Raw genomic sequence first — 23,277 nt, forward strand, 5'->3', positions numbered from 1 at the left:
TCCACCGCATAAAATTTTATAAAACCGTGTTGCCGTTTTTATAGCTACTCGTGAAGTTTCAAACAATTTTTTGCAATGCGTTTTTTTTATGTGGTCTTTATTCACTAAAACTAAACTAATTCTAAATTAGCTAAAATTTCTAAATTAACTAATAATTTTGACTAAAAATTTCTAATTTGGAAAATGTAGCAACCTCTTTTTACATTTGAGATAGTAACAAAGGGTTTTTTTTATTGTTTAATTTTAATAGCATGCACAAAGAAAGTCTTGTTTCTTGAGAATTATAATTTGTACATAAAGCTCCCCCCCCCCTTCCCGATTAAAAGAAGAAGCAAACCGACTTCAGTTTTGATAAACCCAACTGAAACCCATAAAGATAGTTTTCTCATAACTGAAAAAAAATCAACCCTATGCATACAGAAAGATTTACTTTTATTCATTTGTAGTGATCACGAGAGCAAATACTGCAATAGGGCAGTTCATTAAGTGGTTGATCTTAATAATGTATTTCATTTTTATGCAATGGATGAGAACAAAATGTTTATTAAAGAGAAAATGATGTCAAAGTCAGGGCATGAGGCTAATCCTGTGCCCCTGTGCACCTATACTGCCTGTCCCTTATCCAAAATTTAATGTTTAAGGCTTAAATTAAGAAATTTTTTTATATAAATTTACATTCATCTCTTTATTATAACTCTTTAAGAATAGTAATTTTCTATTTATTTTACTAGAAATGAAATGGCTAACAGCAATTATACTACAGATTTCATTTTTCGGTTGTACTCAGAAGAAGGAAAAGATATATTCAGTACAAGGATGAACATTTTGGGCCATATGCAACAGGTTTTTAATTTTCATTTTATGTATACATTGAGTTATATTTCTTTAAAATATAAGGGTGAGCCAGAAAATAAATTTCTCCTGGCGTCTATGGATATAGGTATATAGGTGTGGATATAAGTATAAAAATCGCAATATGAGGAGACGTGAAAGATATGACACAACTTTATTTGACAACATAAGTGCTAAGCACATTGAAACATTTCTGTACCTCAGAGCCAGACTGACATAAGTGCAAAAATTGCTATTTTCCGTTTCTTAGTGCATTGTATGTAGAAGCCTATTCTGGATCGATCCATATTAACGTAATCCGAAAAATATCTTTTGGCAATAATTTACCAGTGTTGAAAGAGTGTGCATCTCACCCTTTGCTTGCACCAGGAAAAAGTTTTTCCTCTCTCCTGTAAAATTACCATAATGTGACTTAAATCTTTTTGACTCTGAGGTACAGATTTGTCGTATCGCTTTATAAGCTTCAAAAAGGCATTAGGAAAACATAAGGGCTTTGCATATCGAAGATGCTACATGGTACTTTTCACTTCAGAGTCCTCCATACATACCACTATTTGTGGTTTAACCAGTTGGATCAGATTTTAAAGACAGTTCCGATTTTTTGATCCAGACCAGAAACTGAGCAATGTGACACTCTGTCAAAATTGGAAGAGGCAACTAAGAAAAACCGGCCGAGTCTCCTCAGATTAGGGGTTCTGATGTTGTATGACAATGTGGGACCACACTTGGCGAAAGTGACGCAAGACCATATTGCAACTCTTGGTTGAGAGCACCCCACCATCAGCCATAGAGTCCTGATCTCGCATTAAGTGAATTCCTTCTGTTTTTGGCTCTTAAGTAGAATCTGGGCCGTGGTGGCTTGATCAGTAAGGTGTCGGACTTGTGACCGGAGGGTCCGTGGTTTAATAATAGCCGGGCAAAGATTCACCGTCTTCACTAACGGTGACTGGGGGACATTAAATATGCTTGTGGTCACAAAATCTGCAAAGTGAAACGATACCTCTGGGGGTGTTTGGCCAGAAGTTATTCGGGCTTCTGGCTTGGTTCTAAATTCTCAAACTGTCCATAGATTTTGCTGCCATCTATTGTCTGGTCTGAGCCAAATCGGACTTCCACCTAGAAATAGGCACTCGATTAAACTGGAGACATACCTGTCTGCCTTTAAATTGAGTAGGATTGCTACTCGGGCTCTGGTTCTTGAATGGCATAAGTAACAACAACAACAAGTAGAATCTGGGTGGAACAACACTTTGGAAGCAATGCTGATGTCAAACAAGTTTTTAAATGCTTCTTCCATATGTGAAACCCCGAGTTTTTCTTAGTGGACTTTTTGAAGCTTATCAAGCAATATGACTAATGTCTTAATGTCCATGGTACTCTTGTGGAAAAATAAAATCACATCTTACCTCTGAAGTCGCATTCTATTTTTTGACTTTCATATGCAACTCTGACCACAGATAGCAGGGGAAACTTATTTTCTGACTCTCCCCCCATAAGTAAAGAGTCATTTTATGATTTTAATGTATTTTTTTTGTTTTATTTATAAAATCTTTTTTTTTTTTTTTTTTCAAAATTTACTAGAAAATTCGTGTTTTCAATATGTCTGAATAAAATGTTTTGTGTGTCATTACAAAACGCTTGTCAATTTATTTATGCTGTTAATTCATTGTAAATACTTGTTTCTTGTTAAATTCTTAATGATTGTTTTTTAAGGTATTGCATTCATGCTGTATAATACTTAAAAATTAAAATGCTTAAAATTAAATGTTTTTCTCGTGTCATATTATGAACAATTTGTCATTTATGCATTTCAGTGACAAATTTTTGTCATTGGACAATAATGCAATAATATGCAATAATGCACTCTAGTTAAAATAGAGCAGTTTTTATGTCAAAAACGATAGTTTTCATAGGATAGTAGCAAATTTTCCTCTTGGTTTCCATTACTTGCTCCTTGTTCGTGAAACCCTATTCACCGTAACCAACTATTATGACAATTCACCTCTTCGGAATTTATCATTTTCTGCACTTTCTAAGATGATCCATTGCTAAACAAATGCTGCATAAGGAAAATAGAGAAAAATAAGGAGAAGCTGAAAATGTTGCGTATGGGTGCCTATGGAGCAAGTAGGTTGGTATTATCATGCTAGATAAGTGGTGACATGTGTGCTGCCACCCATTTCTAAAATGTACTCTTCCTATACTTTTACCTCTCTTTTTCTTGCAAAAGGTTAAAATAATTGTGTAATATACTTCTCTGAAAAATTTATTCGGTAAATAATTTTAGAAAGAATATTTGCTTTGGTTTTTTTACAGTTGAAGTTTTAAAGCAGATTTCTGAACTGTTACCAATACAATAGTTGAAAATGTTGATTAGAATTTTAATTTGTAACTTTCCTTTCTTCCAGGGAGGTTGCCCTTCCCCATTTGATCGTAATTTTGGAACCAAGCTAGCTGCAAAAGCAGCAGATTGGTTAATTAAACAAGTGGAAGCTAATGTCAAATGTGATGCACCTGAAACTGCTGTTTTATTAGGTCTTGTAAAGAGACAATACAATTTCACTCCTGTTCAAAATCTCAGGCAAGAAACAGATTTTAGGTAAGTTTATTATTACAATGTGTTATCCTAAAACTGAAACATATTTATTCAGTAAGTTACCGCCCTATAGCCAGGGCTAAGACAGAAATACATAAAAAATACCGCCAGCTCAGTCAATTCCAACCAAGGACTGCAGTTTCGTGCTTATTAGCACTCATCAGCCCAGCATAGGAGTGACTGAGCAGGAGGTGGAAAACCTCTTAAGGAAGTCAAAAGTGCCAAACAAACTGGTAGCTAATACAGAATTAGCACTAACCTGACGAGTGACCAAAGCAATGGTTTGGTTCAACTCGAAGATTGAAGGCAAGGCAGGTATATTCAGTAAGTTACGTCCCTACAGCCAGGGCTAAGGCAGAAATACAAGAAATACACCGCCAGCTCAGTCAATTCCAGCCGAGGACTGCAGTTTCGTGCTTATTAGCATTCATCAGCCCGGCATAGGAGTAACTGAGTTGGAGGTGGAAAACCTCTTAAGGAAGCCAAGAGTGCCAAACAAACTGGTAGCTAATACAGAATTAGCACTAACCAGAAGAGTGACCGAAGCAATGGTTTGGTTAAACTCGAAGATTCAAGGCAAGGGCTATATATAGCCAGGGCTAAGGCAGAAATACATGAAATAGGGCAGTAACTTACTGAATATACCTGCCTTGCCTTCAATCTTCGAGTTGAACCGAACCATTGCTATGGTCACTTGTCTGGTTAGTGCTAATTCTGTATTAGCTACCAGTTTGTTTGGCACTCTTGACTTCCTTAAGAGGTTTTCCACCTCCAGCTCAGTCACTTTCCTATGCCGAGCTGATGAGTGCTAATAAGCACTAAACTGCAGTCCTCAGCTGGAATTGACTGAGCTGGCGGTGTATTTCATGTAAAACATATTTAGTTCATGTATTTTTTTTTTATATAACACTGAATTTATCATTCTTGGAGAAATTTTAGGTATTATTTCGGTTATTTAAGGCGGCGCTGAGAGCTTCTGTGCTTGCTCTTTAGGATTTATCCGCACAAATCTACACACAGCATTTGTGGCCATTAAATGTTTCTTAAATCTTTATTTTTTTAAAAGAAAAAAGGTTGAAAAGTTAAAATATAGTTGTGTAGCACAGGGTGGCATCAGATCAGGGAAATCAGGGAGATCAGGGAAAAGTCAGGGAACTTTATTAATCAGGGAAAAGTCAGGGAAATATCAGGGAATTTTGAAAAAATAACAAAAAATCAGGGAAAATTGATTTTATGAAGAAAAAGAAATTTTTTTTGCTTTACAAAACTAAGTACTTTAATTCCCTACGCATTTTCTGCCAATTATCTGCTCTAAAAAAACGTAAAATTAATGAGGTGTGATTATACACTGCCTCATATTTGTGCATCTTTTTTCCTCAACATCAAAGTATTGAATCTTACTTATTCCCCACAGGATGAACTTCCTAAGATTGCTTCTGTGTCTGTTAGGTTGTTTATTTTACCTAGTTTGAAATTTCCGTTTACGCTTTCAATGTTACGTAGAATAAACAACCATACAGGCAAAGAGGAAGCCTTCATTAATGCCTTAGCTCCTTTGCCTTTATTCCATTGTCTCAAAGTAATTAGCATATTGTAATCACAATTTCAAGAAGAAATCTTTGGTTTTTGAATTAATACTATAAAAGCTTAAAAGTTATTACTTCTTCACATTTTTAATTTGATTGATAAAATTGAACTTTCAATTAAAAAAAACTTTGTTTTTTGCTGTTATATTATTTGTCGTCACCGCAGATTATAAAGGTTTTCTTTTCTTCGGACTTAAGTGATTCTTTTATTTTATAACCAAGTTGTATTCTTCTTTTATATATTTTGAAATTAACTAATTGCTTTTTTATTTCTTTTTTTTCCCTTGCATTTCAAAGTTTTTTGTTACAAAAACAATGTAAGATTTTTTTTCATTACATACTGAAATCATTTGAAATAGAGTTAACTTGTGTACTTAAGTAAATATCTTTATTTTTTTATTGTTAAAATGCTGTATTTATTCATTAAAAACTATTCTTGATTAGAGAAAAGCTCCCTATGAATGGATGTCAAATGGTTTCATCATTTTTGCATAAATATGTTAATTAGTTCTATAAGAATAACTACATTACTTCTATTCTTTCACTATTTCTTGTTATTTTTGCAACAATTATTATACTGTTTGAAAATTTAGTTCAAAATAATTTCAATTACTTTTTAGTTCTATCATAAATGCACATACGTTTTTAAGAGTGATTTTAATAGTTTCTTAAAATTCTTATGCTAAGTGGTTTCTGGAAGTTCAAGTTTTTTTTTTTTAAATTCTCTATAATCTTTCCATTGCAGAAAAATTTAATATACTATTTTGCAGGTTTTCCCCCCCCCCCCCCCCCAAAAAATTGACTTGATATGTTTTTTTAACCATTTTATTAAAAAAAGTAGCATTTTTTAAAAATATATCTTTAGTTCAACAACTTTGCACAACTTAAAATGTTTAAAATACTGCGTTTTATACAAACATACAATGGATTTCAAATAGAGCAAAGAAAGAAAACCATTATCATTGGTAACGTAATTCAGGGAAATTTGGTGAACTTAATCAGGGAAAAGTCAGGGAACTTTTTTTCACAGTTCCTGTCGCCACCCTGTTTCCCCCCTCCCCATTCCAAACAAATCAAAATAGGACTAACACAAACTTACTCAAAAAATGCACGGAAAAGAAATCTGATGAATAATATTATAGAAAATCATTATGGGGCATTCCAAGGTATTTTTGACATTTATGTAGAGTCCGTAACGTGACCTTTTTTGCCATAACTTTTTAATTTACTGTTTGATTAGCATATTATTTTATTTTGATCTTTACCAACCAACATACCAGCTCAAATTAAAATAATTTGCAAATCAAACGGTAAATAAAAAAGTTATGGCAAAAAAAGGTCACGTTACGGACTCTACATAATGTCAAAAATACCTTGGAATGCCCCTTATACAGTTTTGAATATTTGAATTTTCCCTCACATTTCAAATAATTCAAATTGCACCTAGTTCATTTTATTTTGCGCTGAGGGAATGCAGGGATAGTTTTGGATTAGAAAGAATATAAGTGGTGAGTTTTCTTGTGGCAATATATTGAACGACATTCATAAAATTTTCAGTAAACTTCATTGTGCATATCCTTTGTCGCTCAAAGGATGTCAAGACAGTGTTCCTATTCTAGCCACTAAGTGCTCATCATTTAGGCTCTCATACTAGATGCAGCATCTGATGCTGACTGTAAGCTTTTGATTAACTTCGACTAGCATGGAAAAGATTCTATGCTGGTGACCCACTCCTCTCAAAAAAAGAAAAAGGAAGGGTAATATTATCATGTCAAGTGATCATGCTGTAATGAACGATAAATTGTTACAATTTATTGTGAACATATTTATTGAAATCTGTCCAAATATCTCTGATATCGTCAGCTGAGTACTGGAACTAGGTAACTGCAAATTTGGGTTGGAGGAGGGAGGAATGTTTCACGTTTGCTGAAAATTTTTATTCGAAAAAAAACATAAATCCTTCCAATTAAATAAAATTTAGAAATGGTAGTTTAATAACATATAAATCACATCTTCATATTCCCCAAATTTCGGGGGAACAAATTAATTTGCTGAGTATCCCTTGAAGCAGTTTAAAAAAAAAAATGTAGTTATCTACTTTTTAGTATTCGTCCTACTTATATTGTAGCAAGCATATGATTATTTATTTTAGATTTTTGGGATAAATGCTTATAATCTGGGGAAGATTATATGTCCAACCATGTATGTATGTATGTAGTAGTTGCCTTCAAAGACCAGTTGATGTTTTTACACAAAGCCATTTTATTATATGTGTCAAAATATTTTTTAGGTATCGCATTCCTAAGCATCAATGGTGGTTGCACTTGAGAGCCCTTCTTCGAGCCTTAGGGACCCCAGTGTCTTATCTTGTAAAATCGGGCATTACCCCTTCATTGGCTGATGTAGAAAAGCCAGTAGAAGAACATGTTGATGAAGTTGCTGCTAATCAGTGAAATAGTTTTGGGGAAAGATTTAATATACTAATATATTGTTCTTTTTACTTTGAGATACAGTGAAGGTTATTGATTTTGGTATCTTGATGTAATTTCAATTCCTCCAAAATCATTTATTTAAGCTTGAAAAATGTAGAGGATATAGATACATCTTAATATTTTAAAACTTATTTTGATGTAAAAATTCTGAATCTCCATGTTAAATATTTCAACTAAGTTTTTTGCTTTTAAAATTGTCTTTTTAAAATGTGAGTTTATACATGCATCAATTCTTTTGTGAGTGTTTAGTATCACATACTTTACTGCTATTCTATCTTATAGAATTTTTTGAGTCTTTGAAAATATATATGCAAATGCAATCAAAGTATTATACTTTTCTCATGGGATGTTTTTCACTTTGTTGCTCTTTGTTTCTTTATGTGCATATGTCTTTTTATTGTGCAATCCATCAAATTCACTTTTTTCCTATATGTTTTTTTTCATGTAGTGTAAAGAGAATGTTTCTTTGTTTAATTTGCACTTTTAGTGCTTCATAGATTTGTTTGTTTTAAATATTTCTGTTTGTGATAAAAGTTGAATCAGTTGAAGAATTAGAAATCATGTACTGAACAAATTTTATTTTAATTTTGTGAGAGAAAAAAAGGAGCAGAGCTGTTGTATACTGTGCTGTGATATTTTTTTTAGAGATAAATGAAACTTATGACTGGTATTTTGTAATAAAAATGTGTGAAAAGTTTTTGAAACTCAAAATATTACAAGAAAAAGTACTATTTTTTAAACCTTTTTTTCTGTACTTTGAAATAATTAGATTTATAATTATAATTTATTGAAATGTTTAAAAAAGTCTTTCTCTGTTATTAGTTGTTACTGTCAACTGTCCAGTTCTAACTTTAAAAAATTTAATTCGAATTAAAATTTAGAAAAAAAATTTCTCTCTCTCTCTTTTAACTAAAAGTTAAGTGTTTACAGAGAACCTCATGAAACACACATATTTTGGGAAAAGTTGTTTGTCTAAATATTGTCCTGTAGGAAGGGAGATTAGATCTAGTCTGTTTTTAAAGATACTTGTTATGAGTAGGAGGTATTATGATTTTCTTTCTTGCTATCCCTATGCCTGTTGTTATCCCAAAATGAAAGTTTGTAGTTTCTGCATTGTTATTTAATTTGTGATACTGTTTACATACAATTGGAATCCAATCAAGTATTAATCCCAGTTGTAGGTTGTATGTTGTTTACCTTTCATAGATCTCAATTTGTAATTGAAATAATGTTACTGTACTCTCCCAAAGATGTTTCATTATTGTACTTTAGTATTTCAGTCGTTTGCGTTATTGAAAACTTTCATCTATCTTATTTACAAAAATTAATTATTATTTGTTAAAACAAAAAAACTAACATTTAATAATGTGCTGTGAAAATAATTGTTGTATTTTTAACTTCTCTAACTCTTCTAAACTTGTTTGGTGCTAGATATCTTCCAAGTTTGTTTTGCAAGTTTAGATAAATATTGAAGGCCTTTTTTTTTCTTCTGCATATATATAAAGGACAAAATACTTGTTCTGTTTTAGGGAAGGAAATTTCTTTGAAGTTGCTTCAAATTTCCGTTTCCTTATCCAAATTTTAAAAGTTCTATCATTAGTTAGAGACCTGTTTTGCTTAATTCAAAAACTTCTTCTGTAATTTTTCCCATTTCCCAATTGTTGCATGATTTTAAAAAAGACCTAGATGAACGATTGTACTACAGTTGTGCCTTGGTTTTCGCTGAAGTCAATTGTAAGAAGAATTCCAAAATTCTTATTTCTTTTCATGTAATGTTTGTTATTAGTTAGTTTTTTTTTATCTTGGATAGTTTTAAAAAGCAATGCTGGGAGGGAGCTCACTGGATGTTAATCTGCAATACCATGCTGCGCCAATGTGTAACAAGATCGTAGCTAATGGGATATATTTTGATAACGATTTATGTGGGAGCATTTTTATTTGCATTTTGTATTTCAGTCAAGCTTTTTTGTAAAATAAAGTTGATTTTACATAGTATTTTATCTTTCCTGATGGTCACAGTGCAATTGCAATGTCATGATCAAGTTTCTGACCCCCAATTCCTGTCTGATTTAGGCGTGAACTTTTGAACTTCCCTGTATAAAAAAATTTCCTACACTTATAATGTACTGTGTAAGCACTCATTTTTGTGAGCCGTAATTTTTGGGAAGTCGAAGATATGTATCAATGTTTCCCCAAGCTAAACATTTTGCGAATTTGAAATGAACAGCATCGAAAGTTGGTTAAAAAAAAAAAATCCAAGGCTTAAGTTTTTGCAACTACGGCAGGCTCTCAAAAATAAGTGTTGTTACAATTCGTAAATTAAACTCTAATAACTTTTTTTACAAAATAGCTTAAGATTTCAATATTCATATTGAATTGTTAAACATATATTTAAAAATATTTTTTTCATTCTTAAAAGTTTCAGCGATTGTTTCTATTTGACATGCAATTTGTTGTGTAAAATTGTTTTAATATATTGTAAAAATTAAAATTTTTTTTTCAGCCATGAATTACCTTTGAAACAATGGTGGTTGCGGCTCAGACTTCTAAGCAAATCTCTTGCTGGCTTTATTTAAACTTTGTGCAAAAAATCTGAGCCATATAAAAAGTTTTAAAAGACATTTGTGCCTTAACTATAAATTATTTTAAATGTTCGATTTCTGATAGAGCTGAAATAAATTCTTCTCATTCAAGAAAATTCAAGTAAAATTTTCGTTTTTTTTTTTACTTGAAGTGCACAACATTTTTAAAGAGCGTCAACACTACTTTTATGAAACAACTTTTTAAAAAATAAGTTTGCAAAGAGTTAGTTCTGGTTGAAATTATTTGCTTTGTCTAATGTTGCAACTTGATGATTGTTTTCCTGTTGTATACCAGAAATGTTTACAGCATTTGGAATTCCAATCGGCAGAAAAAACAGGTAAGTAATGGGGAAACTAAAGTGAAAAGTTTTTTTTCATGCTACAACAAGCAAGATAAGATTTTTGTTTTGATTTTTTATTTTTGTAAAATACTCTAGGGGACCCTGTGACCTTTCCCCTCTTTGTAGGTATAAGGGTTAATATTTAGACTGATGTAGGACTAATGACTAAGTGGTTAAATTACAACTCAAACATGCTCATATTATGAAAAATCAGAAAGTTCCATTATGTAAATCATGTCCGTATTATTCAGTTTATTGAACAACAGACTACAAGAGGGATAACACAGGTCCCCTCTGTCTTTCTAGTGTCAAATGAAATGTAATGTCCTTAGTATTGAGTTGTGATTTTTTTTATCCTTAACCGTACAATATGAATATTTGTTTTTGAAAACTGAAAGTACCTCGTTATGATCATAGCTGGTGAAATGGTTAAACTAAAATATTAATTTCACAATAAAACTAGGAGTACAAGTAATCTTTCTTTAACTATTTTATAGTTTTGTTGTGTTGTGCAATCAATTTACGTTTTGGATATTTTTGATCAACTTTTTATTGCCCTAGTCAGTGTTTACTTGTGTTTTTAGTTTTTAATGATGTTGTTGTTTTGCGGTTCTGTTTGCTATTGAATCATTTAATCCAATCTGTTGTTTTGATTTTTTTTTTTTTTATTTATCTTGAACTGCAGTTATTTCAAAATAGTCATTGTTTTATAAGTTTTTGAACAGAAAGTTTATACTATTGTTACTTTTATGACTGATAGTCGAGTTAGAAAAGTATATTCTCTTTTGTCATACAAAAGATGCTTTAAATACCGGACACCATAAATGTTAGTAAAAAGCTTTATATATTTTAATGTTTTGTGATTTTTAAAATAAACAGTTTTTACATTTAAATAAAGAAATGCTTTAAACTTATAAATGGTATAGTTTGCACAAAATTTTATTTTCTTTTGTCTATTTGCTATTATTTAGATAAGATCAAATAAGCAATAATTACACTTAAATTACTCCTTAATTTACATGAATTTATATTCGCGATGTTGCTATAATTGATGAATACAGATGTACTTTTCATGCTCATAATTATTCAGTTACTAGATTGATCTGAAAAAAAAGGCACAAGGATCGAAAGTGTACTCAGTTCTTTTTGAAGTGAAGCTATTAAATACATGTATTTATTGTTGAACAATAAAAAGGTTGCTGAAGAACTTCTATGGCTTTTTTTCCTCGTCCCCTTATTTTCAAATACCGTGGTGCTTTAAATGTGTTTCTTGAAAGTTTGACCTGCATTATTCACTTTATTTATACTTTTTTCATAACAGATGTATGTGAACTCATCACCCTCCCACCCACCTATTCTCCATATTATTATTAGTAGCATATTATTTCACTCTAGTTTTTTATTTTACTTTGCTTTTTTGGAAGTCAAAGTAATAAAATTTATTAAATTGTATTCTATTTTAGTTTTCATGTGCAACTCGTAACTAGCTTTGAAATTTCGAGTGTGCTGCTTCAAACTGTGCCGTAATTTGGTGTGAAATCTGACTTCCACCATGGCATACGGATCCATTTATAGTTTGGGCAACCGTTCACAGCATAACAACTCATTCGCACAAAGAAAGGACATGGACAGGAGAAAGTACGTTCATGCCCAAGCTGGGATTCAAACCTAGAAATTTCCCCATCGCAGTCAGACTTCTCTGACCATTAGACAAGACGGTCGGCATTTTATTTTAGTGATCCCATAATAATGTGAAAATGTATAGTTTTGAAACATGTTTAAAAAAGTAATATTTTTCAATATTTATTAATTCTTTATACAAAACAAGTTACAAATGCACCATCTTCTGAGCCCTGTACCTATATTAGAATAAAGTAAAACATTTTGCCAGTTATTATTCAGTAGTGTTTCATGATATTACTATAAAGAATTCCACAAAAAGAGGTTTATGCTTTTGGAGTAATTTCATCCAACTGGTATCAGCCAGTGCATATAATCGTCTTCATAAATATTCAGTTTGGATTCCTTTAAGTTGTCAACCTCTTGAGTTCTGCAAAAAATGTTTACTGGTTTATTTGCTAATTTACACAAACAGACATTTCAGTATTTCATTAATTAAGCAAAACAAAGTAATGATAAAAGCACTGCTGGTTCTTTTTCCAAAATATGCCCATCTTCCAGAAATTAAAACAACTTCAGTATCATTAAAGTTGAAATAATTTCTCATTATTTATCTTAGGTGAAGGATAGTAAATTTCGTCAAAAATTGCTAGCTATGCTACTGTTATGAAATGAGTGCAAGAATATTAACTATAAGAACTACTTTAAGTCTTTGACATGAAAAATGTTAAATGAGTAGAAATTTTACCTGCTTCGTTAGAAAATGTTTGATTTTATTGATATTTTTTTCATGGCTAAAATCAAGCAGACTTTACATTAAAGAGGGTTTTTTTGTGTAAAATTACTTCTTTTCAGGAAAAAACACCACCAAAACCTCATCTAAGTACAAAATTTCCAGATTACTAATTCCTATCATTTAAGATTGATAAAAAGAAAAAAAAAAACAGCGTTATGCACTGTAATTAATCTTTATGATCAGTGTACTGGTGAATATCGGCCATAAAACCTTGATCCTTATTACTACATACTAATCATTTCTTTTTTCATGGAAATACTTTTATTCCATTCCATTTGTAGAAACAAGAAACCCAACGAGTAGGGTCTATCACTTCAAGACATCAAAACTCAAATGATTCTTTATTTTTTCTTTCTAATTTTTATTTATGAATTTTTAATTCTTTGAATTCAAAGGAAAAATATAAGGAAATCCGAGGAATTTTATGTTTTGCTCAAAAGCTTGTTGCAAACAATATTTTTTTTCTGATAATAATATTTTATTTTGATGTATTCATTCTTAATTTTTCTTCTTTTTTTTCTACAAACCCCCAAAATATTTTATACCAAAAGACCAGGCTTTTGCATTGTTTAAAAGGTGCTGCTACTTATTTGTTTATTTTCATCTACTCAGATTCTATTATGTTGAGAAAAAGTTTTTTGTTCTTCAGTTTTACCCTCCTGAAATTGTTTGCTTAAACGTTAGTTAAAATAATTAAATTCATAGTGGTTCTAATAGAAAGGTTATTAAAGGTTTATATTTACTGAAGAACCTAACAATTTGCGATTCTATATAGTATTTTTTTTTTCTTTTTCATGAGAAAAATATATTTTGCCATTAGAAACGAAGACGGCAATAAATGTTAAAAAGGTATGTTGACATCTTTTGTAACTTTAAACTAGTTAAGAGAATTCTGACCTGATGCTAGAAAATTGCCGTTGGTATACGTGAAATTAGACTCGTTTTGTTTTGAACAGAAGTTCTTGTTCTAGTAAAAATGTAGGTCAAGCAAGTCGTGAATCATCGATTATTTCTTAAACAGATTCGTTTCCAGATTTATGTTCATATTAACGTCACTGCGAAGCCTTAATAATTGACAAAATGTATTTTAAACCAGCGAAACGTGGGAACTTTTTCTCTACTTTTGATAGATTTTGGTAGGACATCAAAAAGTGATCTGTAAGCGGAGAAAATAATTACTTTTCTTACATAGTAGTATCCGCTGTTTCTTTTTTGTCCTATAGTATCACACTCCCCCCCCCCCCCCCAAGAAAAAAACTATTGAAGTAAAAAGAAAAAAAAAACAAAGTCACGGTGAAATTTCCCTTTTACGAATTTTCAGGCTGGGATTGGGAAGATGTTAGCTGGTTTCAATATTTTTTCGCATTTTCAAGCCTTTACCAATCGCAACTTTTTCATCCTTGTGCATTAAAAATGATATTGAAGCAAAAGTGTAAAACTAATTCTAAAGAAACTGTAAAATTCTCCATTTTTAAAATTATTCATTCTTTTGACGCGATCATAAGATGTTAGACGATTTAAGTTCTTCTTTTTTTTTTTAATTTTCATCGCTCGCAACCTTTAAGAGCCATTATTTTGAAGTTCAGACAAGGTGTGGCAGTGACCATTTTTGATTTTTCTAATTTTTTTATATGTCAAAGTAGGTCATGAGAAGTGAACATTCTGAAATTTTTAGCCTTCCAAAAAAATTTTTTCGCTCGTTAAAAATTTCCAAAGTTTGAGGTTTTGCAGCGCTTTTTTAGAAAAATTCCAAAAGTCGCATTTCAGTGCGCTTTAGCTCTTTACAGAAACTCCACCCCACGGTTATGTTTATATTTATTGATTGTACTGTATCTAGTGATGATGACTTCATAGTTATTTTGGTAGGGGATTGTTGCTTTCTTCAGATAAGGGGTCGCAAACTATGAATTTTATCCGTTTTCGCGCAAGTTTAACCTGCGTTATTTCCCCCCAAAAGCCATCCCCCGAAAAAAATTTAACATATACTGAAACTTTATACTATGAAGAGAGTAAATAGCACAAAATTTGAGGTTTAATTTTTTTTAAGGAGAAAAATGCCCTGATATTTTTCAAATTTTTAAAAATTGTGCTTTTTTGATCGCAATTAACTCAAAACAGCATCACTAGGAAAAAAAACCTTTTATATATTATGGTACCTGGCTATATGTAAAACATCATGAAAAAGAAAACAGCATGGGATCTCTTCTTGTTTTCTAGAAAATAATTTTTTTGTAGCTCATTTTATGCGTTTTCTTGTGCGTAAAACGTGTGTCTAGTATGCAGATTAGATCTGCTAAAACTTAAAGTATGTAGTAGGAATGTATATATGTGTGAATAGAGAAAGAGAAAAAGACTAGCAATATACTTTATTTTTCTGATTTTTACAAATTGATGGTATTTTAATTGCATGTAAATCAGAAAACGATAAATCGATTTCATATGTGTGTATATATATATATATATATATATATATATATATATATATATATATACAGGGTGATTCTGAATTCATCATCAATATTTGGTGGGGAGGTAGGGAATAGGAAAAGAACACTATTTCACATAGGAAAGCATGGGCGCAGACGTCATGTAGTAGGGCAATATGAATCCGGTTAAATGATGGAAAGAAAACATAACAAGAAAGTGGTAAGAGAAAAAACATTTATTTGTGCATCTTTTGTACAGACTTACAAGAGGTGCTCGAAATTCTGACCATTTGCTAGATTACATGCCTCACAACGACGTTGCATGGACAACCGAACTTTCTGGAATATGCCTGGCGTTTCCCGGATGTTTGCGGCGGCAACCGATATGCGTGCTACAAGGTCCATATCACTGGCAACAGGGGTCTCGTACACCATGGTTTTCATGGCACCCCATACAAAGAAGTCTATTGGAGATAAATCCGGTGACCGTGGTGGCCAACAAACCGGTCCACCGCGACCAATCCATTGAGCTCCAAATTTTCTGGTCAGGTAACAACGCACATCATTTGCGAAATGTGCTGGAGCGCCGTCATGCTGGAACCACATTCGCCGGAGAATAACGGCAGGAACCTCGTTCATAAGACCCGGTAACACAGTCTGAAGAAATATGAGGTAGTTTGCGCAATCTAAACGGGATGGTAGTAAATACGGTCCCAGCAAACAGTCGCCGACGATCCCAGTCCACACATTGACGGCAAAGCATTGTTGCGCAGCTCGAACTCTCGTACCGTGTGGATTCTGATTAGCCCACACATGCGAATTGTGTGTGTTGAAGACACCTTCACGAGTGAAGGACGCTTCATCTGTGAAAAGAACATACGTTGGGAAATTGGGATCAACGGCTGTTCTCTGCATGAACCACTGACAAAAAGTAACACGTTTGGGATAGTCCTCTGCTTCCAGTAACTGCACTGTGTGCAAATGAAAAGGATGTAAACGTTCCTCGTGTAGTATCCGCCACACTGACGATTGTGAAATGGCGAGCAATACCTTGTGTGCTAGAACTTGGCTGTTCTACGATAGACAGCTTCCTCGACTGAAACTGTCCGTGTTGATCTCGATCAACATTAATACCAGCAAATGATCCAGTTTGGCACAGTTGTCGATGCACACGTGAAAACATTTGATGCCGGTTGGGGTAGCGCTCTGCATACATTTGCCTAGCTCTAAGACAGCTTTCTCCTGCGGCACCGTAAGTTAGATGCATATCTGCAAGTTCTTGAAACGTGTACCGGTTCATGTTACTTCTGCGAAGTCACCTTGTCGAATGACGCACACGGCAGACAGCTATGCGCGTTCATGGGAGATGCGGACACACACCGTCATGCATTCGTTTGTGCCCATGCTTTCCTATGTGAAATAGTGTTCTTTTCCTATTCCCTACCTCCCCACCAAATATTGATGATGAATTCAGAATCACCCTGTATATATATATATATATATATATATATATATATATATATATATATATATATATATATATATATATATATATATATATATTGATTTATCGTTTTATCGTATCAATCCCAAAATAATTCTTTCTTATTTATGTCCGTAGCAGTGGAAGAAATTTCATGAATAATATCTGCTTCACTTTCCTCTAAATGTCTATTTTATATGTCATCTTCAAATACTTGTTCAGAGTTCTGTTTCTTGCGGTCTTGATCAGGCATCTACCAGTCAACAAGGAGAAAACAAAGAAGAAAACATTTTGTCAATCTCATGTGAGTAGTGGGCTCTCCCAACTCGTAAAAGTACACGATTTTCAATGAAACAAGGAGAGTTTCTTTAAGAAAAGTTCCTTTATGGTGAGAAAACCGGGAGAAGTCAGACGCCCGACCAAGTAGAACATGCAATGAGAACAGAGATGATTAAAGACAAAAAAATATTCCAACCGAACAATATCTGACAAAAAATCAAATTCAAGCTGCTTTTAGCCGATATACAAAGCAAAAAAAAAAGCAAATAATACTGATTTATCAAGAACCGACAGCCTTTTAGAGGTATTTGAAGAGAACATGAAAAATAGACATTTAGAGGAAAGTGAAGCAGATATAGTTCATGAAATTTCTTCCTTTGCTATGGACATAAATAAATAAATAAGAAAGAATTATTTTGGGATTAATACGATAAAACGATAAATCAATATATATATATGATATCGATTTATCGTTTTGTGATTTACATGCAATTAAATTAAAATACCATCAATTTGTAAAAATCAGAAAAATAAAGTAGTGCTAGTCTTTTTCTCTTTCTTTTATACATACATATATACATTCCTACTACATCCTTTAAGTTTTAGCGGATCTAATCTGCATACTGGACACACGTTTTACGCACGAGAAAACGCATAAAATGAGCTACAAAAAAAATTATTTTCTAGAAAACAAGAAGAGATCCCATGCTGTTTTCTTTTTCATGATGTTTTACACATAGCCAGGTACCATAATATATAAAAGATTTTTTTTCCTAGTGATGCTGTTTTGAGTTAATTGTGATCGAAAAAGCACAATTTTTGAAAATTTGAAAAATATCAGGACATTTTTCTCCTAAAAAAAATAATTAAACCTCAAACAAATTTTGTGCTATTTACTCTCTTCATAGTATAAACTTTCAGTATATGTCACATTTTTTTCGAGGGGTGGCTTTTTGGGGGGAAATAACGCAGGTTAAACTTGCGCGTAAACGGATAAAATCCGTACTTTGCGACCCCTTATCTGAAGAAAGCAACAATCCCCTACCAAAATAACTATGAAGTCATCATCACTAGATACAGTACAACCAATAAATATAAACATAACCGTGAAGTGGTGTTTCTGTAAAGAGCTATAGCGCACTGAAATGCGACTTATAGAATTTTTATAAAAAAAAAGCTGCAAAACCTCAAACTTTGGGAATTTTTAACGAGCGAAAGAAAATTTTTGGAAGGCTAAAAATTTCGGAATGTTCACTTCTTATGAACTACTTTGACATATAAAAAAATTAGGAAAATCAAAAATGGTCACTGCCAAAATTTTCGTTTTTTGTCTGAATTTAAAAATAATGGCTCTTAAGTGCTATAGCGATTCGAAAATACAAATTGTATTTTTTTCGCATCACCTAATATACATTTGCTACAGTGAAAAACCGAAATAAGACAACGTCAACATTCACCGGAAATATTCGCAGTCATTTGCAGATATCTTTGCTATGTGAATATTGACAATCACCGGTGAATGTTGGCATTTGCCAGGTCTCCTTATTGCACAGTAACATATGTTATGATATGTGGGAGTATGGTAGCCATTTGCAGGGGTTTTAAAGTTTTACATTTCTGTCTAAAAATGACTTTCTAACTTCTGTAAGCCAATGTTTAATAAGCTATTATTTTTTTCTCATCAGACTCTGAACGTACTATGCATTCATATTGTACTGAAAAGCACTTATTTTAGCGAAAAGGAAAACATCAGTAATTTTGCGAGCTGAAAATTTCACGAATTTGATGCGAACAGAATCGTAAGTTAAGAAATTTTATATTTTGCGAGGCTTAAATTTTTGCGATTATGCCAGGCTCGCAAAAATAAGTGTTTTTACAGTATTTACTATGTAACATAGATTTTTTTTTAATGTGGTGCATTGTGTCGGAATCCCCGAAAAAATTTGATATTAACTTTATCAGTGGCATACCAGGATGGGTGATATCTGCGGCGGTAATTTGTGGTGTCCCCCCCCTCCCCACCACCACCAACACACACACACACACAAAAAAAAAAGTCTTGATGCTATTTGAAAACATGAAATTCATACGATTTTCAGAACATATTTGTTATTACGAAATTTTAAGTGGGTTAGTGTACAAAAGACAAATAAAAACTCTGAAGGCGTTTTACATAACTTACCCTAGACGCATTTGAGCAGAGCCGTTGACAGGTCTAAAAAATAAGGGATTGTATGAAACTGATGGCCCCTTAATTATTTCAAACATATCTCAAACACAGGGGAAAATAACGAGCTTCAGTTTTTTGTTTTGAGGAATTCAATACTATGTCTAAGTTTAGACAATATGTGCCTAATCCTGAGTATAATATTCAATCCATAATGTGGAGTGGGGAGAGGAGTCTTGGGACTCCCCACGGAAAATTTCCAATTTGTAGTCTCTAAAAAGCATTTTAGCTTAAATTTGCAATTCCACTTTGGGAGACACTCTGGGCACACCGCCCCCTCCGCCCTCCGGTAGTGAAGCCACTGACTTGACATTCCTTTTTCATTTTGTTGTTCAATATCTCTTTTATTTAAAACTCTACATAATGAAGTTTTTTTTTCCCGTATCTTTCGTTGCCTGAAATTGTTATTAACATAACTAAACAATTATTAGTAAAACTTTAATTATTTTTACTCCATCTTCAACCTTGAATCCTGTTGTGATCAGGGTTGCTGAGTCGGAGGGAAAATGACCGACTCCGACCCTGACTTCTTTACTCCCAAATCAGTCCGACTTCGACTTCATTCGCACTGGCAGAATTGCGGACTTTAAAAGAAAATTACCGACTCTGACTCATGAAATTTTAAGCCTTCAACTCCAGACTCCAACTCCTTTACCCCAAAATCAGTCCGACTCTGAATCCGGAGCCCTATTTGTGATAATGGTGACATTTCGCCTCGTGTTTGGTATTAGCCTTAAAGTTGTTTCCATTACAGTTAGTACCTAATTGTAAGAAAAGTAGATTTACACATGTATTTCGAGCTACTTGAGTTTCGTAGGACAGTGGAGTCCCGACTTACGCGAGGGATGCGTTCCAAGACTCCTCGCATAAGTCGAAATTTCGCGTTGTAGAAAAATGTACGTATACAATTTTTTTTAGAAACATTCCAAATTCTTTTAGAACACCCTTTAACTTTTAAAGCATTCCTCAACCATACGTTACAGTTTCTTACATAAAGAGCTGAACTTTTACTATTTTTAAAAAATAAAAAAAGCTGTTTTATTCAGCATAAAATACTGTAAGATGCACAAAATCACGGGACGCGGAAGCGTCCCGCCCCGCCAAGGAAACCAAACGTCGGCAGCCAACAGAAGCAAATCCACCGCCAAAGACGAAAGAAAATAAAAGCGACCAAGAACAAGATTACACGACAGAGCAAGTTGGGGTTTTTTGGGTTTTTCACCCCTCTGTATCTCAGCCCTATGAAGACCCCCGGATTTGATTTTGGTACACTCAATCTCTAGTGGCCCCTGACGCCGTAAACCAAAATACAATCCCCTGGACCATCAGGAGGAGGAGGTATTAAAGTTATAAAATCGCTGTTCAAAAAAGTTTTCGCTTTCTTTGACAGGGCTACAGCCCAGACGAAAAAAGGAATCAATCTGAAATTTCGCACACACATTCTTTGTGCGCTACTGATGTGCCTTTTGTGCCATTTGACCCCCCTCCCCCCTCGTTTTTACCCCCCAAATTGTACCTTCCCGGGGTTCTATCACAGCCCCTCGGGGGCTACGGTAATGATTGTTTGTATACATATTCTTGGGGGGGCCATTGAGTACATATACAAAAGTTCAGCCCCCAGGGAAATCATGGGCCGGAGTAAAGGAAGTTTGAAAATCACTAATTTTCCCTAAATTCTTATGTACTTACTCTCAGTTCATAGGGTTCGTTTATCTCGGACTGCAATTGCAAGGTTGGAACAGATCTATCAGTTATTCCAAAGTTGTCTTAGGAAATGAAATTCAATCAAGACTAAAACATATCCAACAGTTGCAACTAGACGTTAATTTCCTACAGCCTGGCCGTCCCAATCACCTGATCTTAATCCGTGTGACTTCTGGCTATGGGGCTATCTGAAAGCTACTGTGTTCCGTGTTTTGATTAAAAAATTTGCTGAACTGAAGACACACATTGTGCAACACATTCTAAAGTCACCCCCGAAAAACTTTGATCAAGTGTAGAACATGCTGCTTCTCAATTTAAACTTGTTCCAGAAAACGGGTTTCACATCCGATGTTATATGACTTTATCGTAATGTGTGGATGGGCTTGCTTAACTGCAGTATCACACCTGCACCCTTGTGCATTGTTTCAACGTATGGTTTATACTTTAGGCAATATTTTATGATTTATTTGTCATTTGTAGTCGACCACTATTAAATTATGATGCTTGTAGCGCTATCTATTGCTGAAAATTTCAACTATTTATTTTTCTTCTGCCATACGTTTTCCCCCTCTTCCGACTATATTCCGTTGAAATTGGACTTCATTCTGATCAGTGGTTTTATTTTTACAGCATTTTGAAAGTGGAACTTTAATTATAATCACCCTGTATTTATGGAGGGAAGAAATTTTAAATGTCGGCGCGAAACTGGGGTTAAACCATTACAATATTTTACGTGACAAATTATATGAAACTGTACGCATATGAATACGGCACATATAACTTTTTAATTGAAAGCGAAAAATAGCAATTTTTTTATTGGTTTGCTTACTTTCTAAATTAATGGATTTTTCACAAACAACAAATAATGAATTGAAAATATATGAAATACGTGTGCGGATATCCGTGCTTTGCAGTAATTTGTTAGCTAAAAAAATTTTTGAAATTAATTTAAGCAACACTTTTAATGAGCTTAGTCCGCGCGCAACTTGCGCATTCGCTATGGCAAATTTGGGATATCCGCGATTTGACGTCGAGTAAAATTGTATAGATCTTCTGACACATTCAAATTTAAAATATTTAATGACTTAGTTTTTTTTTTTTTTTTTTTTTTTTTTGCTTGGTGATAACATGCGTTATTTCGTTTTTTAAATGAACTTTTAACACAAACTAGGTATTAAACAAGACAAAGACTTCTATCAAGAAAAAGATAAATCACCAAACAATTAAAATTATCCCATAAAATGTAAAAAAATCCACGATTTAAGGAAAAATTTAATTAAACAAAAAGTGAAAAGCGAGATTAAAATAGCCCTCAAGCTGTTAAACATTTAAAGAAACCTTCATGAAAATGTTGAATAATCTGTCAAATAAAGAAACTGTAATAGAATTTATTGCGAAGTTGTAAAATACTCGAAAACAATATAATTTAAAATATAGTATTTTATTATCCAAGAAGTTTTCTTTGCAACAGAGAGGATACAAGGATTGCAATAAAATTTAAACCGCCCAATTCTCGCAAAATGAACATAGAATCTTAATAGTCAGAAAATAACTTGACGTAAAATTAGGCTAGCCGTTATTGTTCTTTAAAAACACAAAACAGCGTTGTTTCAATTGAAAATTTTCTGACTTGAAGTTCTCAATTCTAAAAATACACACAAAGTAATAATATCAATGCAAAAAGATGTGATATCTCATCAAAAACAACCCTGTTGTAAAAATTTCCCCGCCAAGAAAACCTTATACTTTTCCGCACAAAAAAGAAAACCTGCATCCTAAACCCAAAAACCCTCAGCCATAAAAAGTTATGATATCTAGTTTGCCCGCCAAGTATCTGTCAAACTATCATCCTCCCTCTTCTCCTTTTTCATCACAGCTACTTCCATTAGAACCTCCTCCCACCTTCAAATCCTCTAAATTGTTTATCTTGTTCGACGAGAAGCTTTTTGCTCATCAAGCAACCACTTCACTTTGAAAAGCTTCCCGCCAAATAAGATAAACAATTTAAAAGATCTATCCATATTTCTGAGGAGTTGAAGGTGGGAGGAGGTTCTAATGGAAGTAGCTGTGATGAAAAAGGAGAAGAGGGAGGATGATAGTTTGGCAGATACTTGGTGGGCAAACTTTATGGCTGAGGGTTTTTGGGTTTAGGATGCAGGTTCTCTTTTTTGTGCGGAAAAGTTAAAGGTTTCCTTGGCGGGGAAATTTTTACAACAGGGTTGTTTTTGATGAGATGAATGATCTATGGGAGGGAAAGACATAAAATAAAACACAGTACGCGCACAGTATGTAA

General features: G+C 33.1%; 1 protein-coding gene across 2 annotated transcripts in view; it reads left to right on the plus strand.

Moving 5' to 3' along the window:
* The window catches only part of LOC129232198 (ATP-dependent 6-phosphofructokinase-like), a 122,037-nt gene extending 110,381 nt beyond the window's left edge, over positions 1–11,656 (plus strand). For both annotated transcript variants that reach the window (XM_054866436.1, XM_054866438.1), the window contains exons 19-21: positions 732–843; positions 3,261–3,451; positions 7,325–11,656. In XM_054866436.1, coding sequence (XP_054722411.1) covers positions 732–843; positions 3,261–3,451; positions 7,325–7,487 — 466 coding nt within the window. In that variant the 3' untranslated portion in view covers positions 7,488–11,656. The remainder of the gene's footprint in view (positions 1–731; positions 844–3,260; positions 3,452–7,324) is intronic.
* Positions 11,657–23,277: the final 11,621 nt, after the last annotated feature.

The sequence above is a fragment of the Uloborus diversus genome, chromosome 1 (assembly GCF_026930045.1).
Source record: "Uloborus diversus isolate 005 chromosome 1, Udiv.v.3.1, whole genome shotgun sequence".
NCBI lineage: Eukaryota > Metazoa > Arthropoda > Arachnida > Araneae > Uloboridae > Uloborus > Uloborus diversus.